At 34.7% G+C, this 11,550-nt stretch overlaps 1 protein-coding gene across 2 annotated transcripts; it reads left to right on the top strand.

Annotated features, from left to right (window-relative positions):
* Positions 514 to 6,968, top strand: LOC109343434 (probable inactive receptor kinase At5g10020). Of its 2 annotated transcripts, none has more exons than XM_019581707.1 (3): positions 514 to 1,485; positions 2,615 to 4,216; positions 6,328 to 6,968. In XM_019581707.1, the coding sequence occupies exons 1-3, from the start codon at positions 558 to 560 to the stop codon at positions 6,903 to 6,905; spliced, it is 3,108 nt and encodes a 1,035-aa protein (XP_019437252.1). In that variant the 5' UTR covers positions 514 to 557; the 3' UTR covers positions 6,906 to 6,968. The 2 variants fall into 2 exon arrangements, with proteins under 2 accessions (XP_019437252.1, XP_019437253.1); XM_019581708.1 differs by lacking the exon at positions 6,328 to 6,968 and adding an exon at positions 4,452 to 4,471.

Raw genomic sequence — 11,550 nt, forward strand, 5'->3', positions numbered from 1 at the left:
GAAAAAAGAGTGACTCCAACGAACGACTAACAACATAGCAAAGAAAAAGGAAATAGCAAAAAATCAAAAAGTCATAGAGGTAACGGCGTGTACAGAGAGAGAGAGAGTGAAGCGTTGTATGCATGTGCGTGTAGGTCATAGATAGATATAATAAATAGATAGAAAATCCAAACACAAACATAGCCTCAAATAAAGTTCCCTTTCTTCTTCTCTCTCTCTCTAATACCATTTCCATAGCACTTACCACACAACACCAACACAGAGAGAGTGAATGAATAACTGGTACTATAGAGAAAAAGAAGAGAGGACCATGTACCTTGTCCTTTACATACTGTAGCTACTTAACCACACCAACCAACACTCTCCACCTCTCGTAATACTCTTCGGGAGCATATCTGTTGTTCCATAAGTTGTGCGAAAAAAAACATATTCCTATTCCAAATATAAAATCATTTTTCTCTCTTTCTCTAACAAACTTTTTAGGGTTCCAAACTTCACTCTCTCTATCAATGAATTATTAACTTCTCTTTCTTCTTTTCTTGTTTTAACTCACTACAATGAAGAATCCTCCACTCTCATTCTTCTTATTCTCCTTGTTACTTATCTCAGTTTCGGGTGCCTCCGAACCTGAGCTCCGATCCTTACTTGAATTCAAGAAAGGCATAACCTCAGATCCACACCGGAAGGTTCTAGAAACATGGACTTTCTCAAACCAATCCCCTTCCGCCACGTGCCCCACCAAGTGGGTTGGGATCCTCTGCGACAACCTCACCGGAAACGTCACCGGAATCGTGCTTGACAACCTCGACCTCGGCGGCGAGCTCAAATTCCAAACCCTTCTCGACCTTAAGATGCTTCAGAATCTCTCACTCTCCGGTAACCGTTTCACCGGAAGGTTAGTTCCTACGCTTGGAACCATAACTTCTTTGAATCATTTGGATCTCTCTAATAACCGCTTCTATGGACCCATACCTGAGAAGATCAACAACCTTTGGGGTCTCAATTATCTCAATTTGTCGCGAAATGAGTTCGTAGGTAAGTTCCCGAGTTTAACGAACCTTCAGCAACTCAGGGAGCTAGATTTGCATTGTAATAAGTTCAGGGATGACATTGGTGAAGTGGTTTCGTCGCTGCGCAATGTTGAGCGTGTCGATTTGAGTGACAACTTGTTCTATGGAGGGCTTGGACTTGCAGTGGAGAATGTCTCAAGGTTGGGTAATACAGTTAGGTTTTTGAATTTTAGCAGGAACAATTTGAATGGACCTTTTTTCGAGGAAAATTCATTGAAGTTGTTTCACAATTTGGAAACTCTGGATTTGAGTGATAATTTAATTAATGGACAGCTTCCTTCTTTTGTGTCCTTGTCCAACAACCTTCGGGTCCTGCGACTCGGGCGTAATTTGTTGTTTGGGTATGTACCAGAGGAGTTGTTGCATAATTCAATGTTATTGGAAGAATTGGATCTTGGTGGAAATGGGTTTACTGGTAAATATTTGTTGATTTCTATGTTTGAGTTTTGACTAGTTTACTAATTATAGAGAAAATTAAAAAAAAGTTTCAATTTTTTATGGATTCTTTATGTGGTGTTTGAGTGTGATGTTGGATAATTATAGGCGGAGTATTGTACTGAAACATATTTTGGGGATCACTAACTAGTAGAGCCTTGATCTATATTTATCTTTTTTCTTTTTCTACTTTTTTCTTTTTCTACTTTTAGCTTTTTATGTTTTTGTTTTGACTGATTTATCACTATGTAAAGCTCCTGTAACACCAGCTCAATTCTAGGAGTAGACTTGTTGAGTTTAATGTTTCATACCCATGATTGAAATCTCAATCTCATGGAGATTCGACAAAGTTTTATGTTTGCAGTTGACTGCCAGACACAACTTTCACCTTTTATCCCGGTTTAAGACTGGCTATGTATAGCATGAAGCACATGTAGACAGGTTTTATAGAAAATGAAAATTTATGATCAGATTTCAATCATGGGTATGAAAGGACTGATGGATAGTCTCTGTGTGCATTTCGTCTAAGGAACACTTTCTTTTTGGATGGTTCCCCCACCTCCAATCAGTCATTGTGGTTTGGTGTCTTTGCATCTTACAAGGCTTGGTGATTGGCTCATCTGTGTAGGTTGTTTTATAGTGCACCGATGTCCTAGAAAATTCTTCTCCTTCAAGTTGGATTATTTAATCCTGGACTATCTAGTCTTATCTTCCAGCATAAACTTTTCCCTCTCAATTTATGCTGTGGCAGAATCGGAATTGTTTTATATGTTTGCTCCACACGAATTTCACTATGTTCACTGTTGGCATTTGCTAGTAGTGTTATTCTACTCGCTATATCATTTGAAGCTTGTTTTTTGCAATTGAATTTGCATGTTTCAACTTTCAAGTGAATATGCCAAATTGATTTTACAATTATCAACCGAACTTCAAGAGGCCCTTTAAATTAAGTTAAGTATATAATGATAATTGCATCTAGGTTTCTTTGATGATTAGCATGATGGATTTGTGAAGTATTTCCAAATTTAGGGTAGGTTGTTTAGACAAAAAATTCAGTGAATTCTATACTCGTCTAATTAATTTACATACATACCTTTGCTTATTTACAGGCTCAATTTCTGTAATCAACTCTACAACGTTGAGTATGTTGAATCTTTCATCAAATCATTTATCAGGTTCTTTGCCAAGATCCTTGAGCAGATGTACAGTTGTGGACTTGAGCAGGAATATTTTTTCTGGTAACATCTCTGTTATGCAGAGCTGGGAAGACACATTGGAGGCTCTTTATCTTAGTTCAAACAGGCTGTCAGGATCCTTGCCTCCTGTTTTAGGGATATATTCTAAATTGTCTACGGTTGACTTAAGTTTAAATGAACTTACTGGATCCATTCCAGGTAGTTTAGTTACTTCATCATCATTGATGAGGCTGAATCTTTCTGGTAATAAATTTGCTGGGCCACTTCCAATCCAAAGGTCAGGGGCAAGTGAGTTACTAATCATGCCTCCTTATCACCCAATGGAATATCTTGATGTATCTAGTAACTTCTTAGAAGGTGACTTGCCTTCTGATATAGGTAAGATGGCTGGGCTCAAATTGCTGAATCTTGCTAGTAATGGCTTTTCCGGAGAGCTCCCAAATGAATTAAGCAAACTTGTTTATTTGGAGTACCTTGATTTGTCTAACAACAAATTTAATGGAAAAATCCCTGATAATCTCTCATCCAACTTAACTGTATTTAATGTGTCCTATAATGATCTCTCTGGTAGTATTCCTGACAATTTGTGGCACTTCCCTCCTTCATCATTTCACCCAGGAAATGAAAAACTAAACTTACCACATAATTCTCCTGTAACTTCTCCAGTGTATGGTAATATTACAGTTAAAGGGGAACATCGTAGTTCCAAGGGTAATATCAGGATAGCAATTATTCTTGCATCTGTAGGAGCTGCTGTGTTGATTCTTTTTGTTCTTTTGGCTTATCATCGAGCGCAACTTAAAGAATTTCATGGAAGAAGTGAGTTCGATGGTCAAAATGCTGGAAGAGATGTCAAGTCAGAAAGACTTACAAAGCCTTCACTCTTCAAGTTCAATACAAATGTTCAGCCCCCAACAACATCGATGAGCTTTTCAAATGATCATTTGTTGACTTCTAATTCGAGGTCACTCTCTGGGCAGACAGAATTTACAACTGAAATTTCTGAGCATGACTTACCTCAGGAAACAGTAGCTACTAGTTCAGCATATGCAATTCCTAATTTGATGGATAACCTTCCCACATCATCTGAAAGGAACTCGTCTCCTGGCTCCCGATTGTCATCCTCGCCCCGTTTTACTGAGGCTGGTGAAAAGCCAGTGATGTTGGATGTTTACTCACCAGATCGGCTGGCTGGAGAGTTATTCTTCCTGGATTCTTCCCTAGCTTTCACTGCAGAGGAATTATCTCGTGCTCCAGCTGAAGTTCTTGGCAGAAGTAGTCATGGCACTTTATACAAAGCGACTCTGGACAGTGGTCATATGTTGACTGTAAAATGGTTACGGGTGGGATTGGTCAAACATAAAAAGGAATTTGCTAGAGAAGTTAAAAGGATCGGTTCTATGAGGCATCCAAACATTGTTCCACTGCGAGCATACTATTGGGGGCCTAGGGAACAAGAGAGGCTTCTTTTAGCTGACTATATACATGGGGACAGCTTGGCCTTACATCTCTATGGTAATTGTTAACTTTTTTCTCTTATCATATAGTACCTTCCTTCTTCTCAAATCCCTTTTTCTTTTTACTTTTTACTTTTTCCTTTTTAATTATTGCTTGCATTTAGTGTGTCCTGCTGTTATCTTCTGCATTAGGTCATATCTATTAGTTGAGTGTGGGTTTTACTTACAGAAGTTAGAATTTGCTTGGTCCTAAGCATCCAACTAAAAAATTGTAACTGCTGGGCAACTTTTAGGTTAAATATTTGAAATGTAAATTTCACTGCGTCGACCTCCTCTACGCTCATCCCTATTTTGGGAACATCATACTCCTTTGGTCAAGGACCATAGATTTATTAACAAAGAACGATGGCATGGATCAAAGATGGGCAACCTACACCTCAGTAAAGATGAGCAGCCAACCTCAGTTCACCACCATCTCCGACTCCCAAACAATGTATCTCTTATGCATGAACAACCACCAGCCAATCCTATTTTAGATTGTCACACATTACACAGCTCCACCATCCGGAACTCCCACTAAGAACTCTGATTCCAAGAGCGTCACCGAAACTGCAGGCCACCACTTTTGAGCACTGGACCACCATCTATAACCATTGCTGCCCCCTCTCCTCCGCAGAATGTTCACCCTTCAATTTCCTCCTGCAGTACCTACATTCACTGCTCGGAAGACCCATATCTAATTTGCCTTGGAGAGATCCAGATCTGTATGCACAAAAAATCTTGTTTGGCTCAGAGAGATCCCAATCTGTGTTTCACTTGGTGGTTGACGACAAGGTAAGGACGTAAGGTTTGCTTTGACATGTGGCTGTGTTGATTTGTTGTCAGGTTTCTGTTTGGTGAGTTCACAGTGGCAGCTGGGGTGCTGAGTGGACTTTTGGGTTAAGGTGGGGGGTTTTTGGGTTGAGTTGGTTGTGGAGGAATGGCACTAGTTAGAGGTAGCTTGAGTTTTTGCCAACAAGATGGTTTGGATGGGCTAAGGGTGGTGAGGTACACCGACATGGTGCATCCTGGTGGACTGGTGGTGTTCTCCAGCAAGTACGGGTGGGTGGTGGCTGCATCTGAGGAAGGATGCAGGTGCAAACAATGCAAAACTGGATGACTTGTACCAATGGGTCAAAAGCAGAGTGCACCATGCACCTTAAGAAGTTGTTTGCTTAATAGAAGCCTACATGATTTAACTGGTGGTGTTCTCCAGTCTTCTGGGGGTTAACTTTCACCTTGTGCCTGAACCTGCACATTTTTTAATATACTTTATTATTTTGACTATTTTATTTTTACTCTGTATACTTCTTTTTATTTTCGATTGGGATGGGGGTGTTTGAAATTGCTTAATAGCTTGGAATTTCTTTTCAACTCTTCATACCAATGATAATCAGCATGATTAATTCCTCTAACTTGCCCTGCAGTTTGGCACATTAAGGTGATATTTTGATTGGTGGTTGTTCTAAAATTGTCACATGAATTGTGTGCACAAACCATTTAAAAATGGGTTTGATTCTTAAACTGTTTATTTGACAAGAAAATCTGAAATAGATGGATGCTTTCTTCTATCCTCACTGCATGTATCTCTCAATTTTCACTGGTTACCTCCCAAAAGCTGTCAGACAAGGAGTCATCTTGAATTGTGTGTTTTGTAACTATTGCAGTTGTACAAGCTGCATGGCTATGGCTGTTACTATATCTATTTTAGCCTTTCAGCAGCTCTCTTTGCCCAAATGTTGGTTTTGTTTTTCTCTTTATTTTTTTACTTAGTAGTATCATATGCTACCAAGGGTGAGCCTTGTGTAACCCAAACAGCTAACAGTAAGGGTGTTGCTTAATGACCAAGAGGTCACATACTCACATATTCAAATCCTGGAAACAACCTCTCCACTTGTTGGGATAATATTACGTATATCTACTATTCCAGAGTCCAGAAGGTGAAAGTCTTGTGAACTGGGCCGCCCTTTTTAGTAGTATCCTAAGGTGTACATCTTAACAAGAAAGAGTACACTGAAAAGTTGCTTCAAGCTTTTGAATTCTCTGTTTAGCTACTTGTTCATGCTGGAGTGTTTTAACATGATATAAGCTTTTTGTTAGTTGAATATAATATCAATGTATCTCTTGCAGAGTCCACGCCCCGGAGGTACTCACCATTATCATTCAGCCAGAGATTAAGAGTTGCTGTTGATGTTGCTCGATGTGTTTTATACCTTCACGACCGAGGGCTTCCACATGGGAATCTTAAGCCAACAAATATTTTGTTGCCAGGCCCTGATTACAGTGCACGTCTTACTGACTATGGTCTGCACCGGCTCATGACACCAGCCGGAATTGCAGAACAGATACTAAATCTAGGAGCACTCGGATACCGTGCCCCAGAACTTGCTACTGCATCCAAACCAGTTCCATCTTTTAAGGCCGATGTGTATGCACTTGGTGTGATCCTAATGGAAATATTAACAAGAAAAAGTGCAGGCGACATAATATCAGGACAGTCGGGTGCAGTTGATCTCACTGATTGGGTTCGGCTATGTGAGCAAGAAGGAAGAGTAATGGATTGTATTGACAGAGACATCGCAGGCGGAGAAGAATCCTCCAAGGGAATGGATGAACTGCTTGCAATATCTTTGAGGTGTATTCTTCCTGTAAATGAGAGGCCTAACATCAGACAAGTTTTTGATGATCTGTGTTCTATATCTGTTTGATTTTTTTTGTGTACATGTGTCTGGGAATTAGTTTTTTATTTTTGGTTCCTCGACCTATTGTTATTTTCTGATTCTTTGTTCTCTTCTTATCCCCTCTCTTAATTTGTTTCAGCCTTATTTTTGGCTAATCATTACATTCTTTTCTTCTACTCTGTTTAGAAAGAACAATATCTCTTGTAAAGAGGCAATCATTTATTAATCGACTGTTTGTGTTTGATTTGAAGCTGAGTTGTATGATTTCTTTATTCTCCCAAATCTCTCCTTTTCTTTATATTTTTTTTTTCTATTTAGGGTGAAATTTAATTTTTAATTTGTCTACCATAAAAATTTATTGTCATTTGAAATGCAATGAGATGTGAGCCATCGCAAATGATGAAGATGCAGTTGAGTAAAATGTTATAACAGTAGTCCCACTAATGTTTGTGAAAGTACTTTGTTCAAATACCCAAAAAAAGAATATCAAATAATTATCTTCAAGATCCACTTAAATATGTCCTATTTATTCTTTCATCAAATATTATATATTCTTCCATTAAAATAATTCCATTAAAATAATTCGGACATGTCAGGTTATTATAGGTGGAAAACGCATAACTTAGCAAGAAAACTTGTATGAAAACTTATCTAATATATTATATTTGAAGACACATATTGGTTAGTACTATTATTTAATAATAAATAGATGTTTTTGACACTAGACTTTCTCTAAATTAGCTCTTTATATAAAAAAGAGACTCGGAGTGTCATACAATAAAGAGAGTAACATGCTCCCAGTTCCCGAGTCTGATATTTTATATCGTTTCCTGTATTTGCAATAGTGTCCTAAATCTCCTTACGTGGTGGGCATCTCTGGATGTTGAAAAAACAAATGCTGGTATACATAAATTCAATAGAGGCAAGAGCACAATAAGAAAGATTAATAGAAATATAAAGAGTTCTGACAGGAGATTTTTGTTACAGTTAGGTTTTTTTAGTAAGGTTTGATCAAAGTAATCATCTTTTTTTAGTAAGAAATTAATCTCTTCTAGGTATATGTCCACTCCTCTAATAAGTATCGTTGTCAGGAATTAAAGCAATGACCTTTTGAACATCTTAATAATTTAGTGAGATCTTACATTACTAAATCAATATGTATTAAGGGAAGTATTATGTTTGAGGTAACTTAGATTATCTAGTTGTTGCTTAGTATGTCCCAACTTCCCAATTCCAACCATGGGTAATTTTGTTGGCTTGGGTAGTAATATTACATCTTTACCTAAATAAATTATTTTGGATTTACTTTGACATTTTAAATTCAATTTTTGTCCTTTTTATGGAAAACATAAATTTTTGAATAAGCTGAAATTTTGAACATTGTTAAAAATATTATTAATTCTTTTGAAATAAAATTATATTGTTTTCTCATTTCCTTTTTTAAAATGAAATGTTAAAAGTATTATTAATTAAAAAAGATAACATCATATTTTTTCATTTCCTAAAAAATAAAAAGACCGTCACCCATTTTTTTGTAATTAACTATGTTAAAGTGATATTTTCTTAACCATAGGAATGAAACAAATTGTCTTTAAAAGTTTAAATTGTTTTTCAACTACATGTTCAAATATAAACTTTATTCTAATATAATAGATTCCAATTATGTAGGAATTTCAATCGAAAATTTGAGCTATGTGATATAGTTGAAACAATTCACTTTCCACACTCTAAATGGTAAAAAAAATGCTTTAAAAAAATATTAGTTTGAACTAACATTTTCATCCTTAAATTTCTACCCTAAACATTTCCACCTTTAATTTTATTAATATTACAAGTGACATTTGTGAAATTAAGATAAAAAAATCCCATTTAAATATCGATAATGGTTGACCAGTAACCACTAATGTACATTTAAGATCAATGGAATCTCAAAATAATAATATCACATTGGCGTTTTGAAAAAAACTAGGTCGTAGTTGTGAGCTTATAGTTGTGAAGGTAGTTGGAAACTTATAGATATGAAGGTAGTTGTGAGCTTGTAGTTGTGAAGGTAGTTGTGAAGATAGTTAAAAGCTTGTAGCTGCCAAGATAGCTTATTAAACTATAGGTCTTTGGTAAAATGATTTTTATAACTAGTTGAAATTTAAAAAATAACTAAAAATGACATACATTATTTATTACTTATTTTGTTATTTGTTAATTAAAGTAATTAAATAGATAGTTTAAAATAATCATTTATATAACTAAAATGTGAATAAGTAATATTATGAATGTATGCTAAATGTAGAATAAACCTTCTTCTTGGTATTTATTATGCCTTTGAGCTTTTCTTTGGATAGTAAAGGAAATTTCATAATACAAAAAAAAAATTATACAACTAAATGGTGAATAACATATTTATCTAAACATATAAATAAAACAATAATACCAAGAATCAATAGAGCAAATCCTTTAAAATATAACTATGATGGCAAAATTTCACAATATATGTATACTATATATAAATGCAAAATATTGTGTAACTTCCACCATGATATAATTTTCATTTCCTACTTTGCATTCACATTATTTAATTTTTACAAAAAACCATATAATCCTAATTAACCACCACCAACACATTAATTAACCACATCTCTCACCTTAAACTAAATATTATCATAAACACACAAAAATTATAATATAAACTACATCAAATATATTCTAATTATAAAAATGAAATATATAAAAATTACGTAGTACCATATAATATTGATCAGCAGACATGAAGTGCCTATACACACTAATGATAATAGAAATCAACGAAAAACCTTTATATCAATCTAATTCACATAAAACAATACCATATTTCTCACTGCATAGAATTAAACAATAGGAGGGACTCTAACTATGTCACATGTAACAATGATAGAAAAATAAAATAAAAATACAGAATCAATAGGTCACTTTGTCCCATAAAAACTCTATAAATTTTGTAACATACCTGAAGTGATAATCATTGGTAAGCCACACGAATGGAGGGGAGGTTTTTCTTTATCAAGGAAATGTAAATGAAGAGAAGGTAATAGTGACATATAAGGTTAATATAATTTTTTTTAATTAATGACATATAATGTAATTTGTTAAAATATTGAAGGAAAAAATTGAAAAGTAAATTATTAAAAGTTACTCTCACTTTCTAAACGCTACTTGGAGTAGCTTTTGAAAAGTAGTTTTTAAACATTACAAGTTTTCTTTATAAAAAACTACAAATTATCTTCAATTTTTATTTACCGAATACATCTAATAGTTTTCCGAGTGACTCAAAAACCTACCCACTATCTAAAGATTTGTTAAATAGTGAGTATCTATATAAATGTTACAGATGTAGAGTGCGATTTTAAAAATAAAAAAGTGTATAAATCAAGAAAGAAAAGGTAGATAGAAGTATTTTACTAATAATTTAACATGTATACCCTGATAATCTAAATGTTTTTATACTGTTATCAAATTATTCACTATTTATATGTTAATTATCACTGATTCTCGAGTAAAAATAATACAAATTAATAGTAAGTAATATATCGACAATGTAAAAAATTTATATGACAATGTATAAATTTTAAACTCTTTTACTAAAAACAATTATAAGCTTCAGGGAGTTGGCAACTCAAATGTGTCAAAATCATTATATTCTTAATTATTAGTGTATTTGATTTATTTCTAACCTGGTCAACCGCCCATGACAAATCCAAAAATATATATTATATGTATGCATAATTACATTTATCACACATGTCACAAGTCAACTCAAGGGACATCAGCATTTCTTGTAGTCAATCCTTATTTGAAGTTTAATGATTTCCAATATAGCCTTAGGGCTTAGGCCTCACAACAACATAACAATATAATTAATAATTTCCAAAATAATTATAATATTATAGAACAACATCTAATAATTTAAAACAGGCCTAATAGAAAAATGTTCACCACCTAACCTATCTACCAAAACTTCAATCACTATTGTTATATGTGGAAGAAAGTTGTATGTCGTCAATTTCCTATTGAACCAAGTTGTTGCCAACCTTTGTATGCCTTGGATGAATATTTGAAAAGAGGATCTAACACTCAAATTAGTATTTGTAGGAGAGAATGAAAGATGTGTATGTTAGAGAAAGAAAGTAAAGAGAATAAATTTAATCTTTTTATGAATGTCTACGTCTATTTATATTGTAGGGTGGAATGATTTACACTCTAAGGGCTTCTTTGGAAGTTGGATTTTGGAGGGGAAGGAAGGGAAATAGAAGACTTGAGAGTAATTTCACAAGTGTATTTCATGGCTCCCAAGCCTTCCATTTCCCTTCTTTCCCCTCCAAAATCCAACTCCCAAACAAACACTAAGGGAAAGTTCACAATCATTATAGATGATGCGATTGTGTCTTTTCATCCAATCATCCTGACATTGTTGTGAAGTAGGATTGCTTTGTCATGGAGTGACATCTTGTTCTTGTTCTAATCATTTAGCGTGTATGTCTTACCTTTGAAATGAAGGAAGTTTTTCTAGCATACATGATGACTTGACCTTTTCTTGTTATTGTTGTCCTTTCCAAAATAGGAATAAACTAAGGGAAAGTTCACAATCATTATAGATGACGCGATTGTGTCTTTTCATCCAATCATCCTGACATTGTTGTGA

Source organism: Lupinus angustifolius, chromosome LG03, assembly GCF_001865875.1.
Source record: "Lupinus angustifolius cultivar Tanjil chromosome LG03, LupAngTanjil_v1.0, whole genome shotgun sequence".
Lineage (NCBI taxonomy): Eukaryota > Viridiplantae > Streptophyta > Magnoliopsida > Fabales > Fabaceae > Lupinus > Lupinus angustifolius.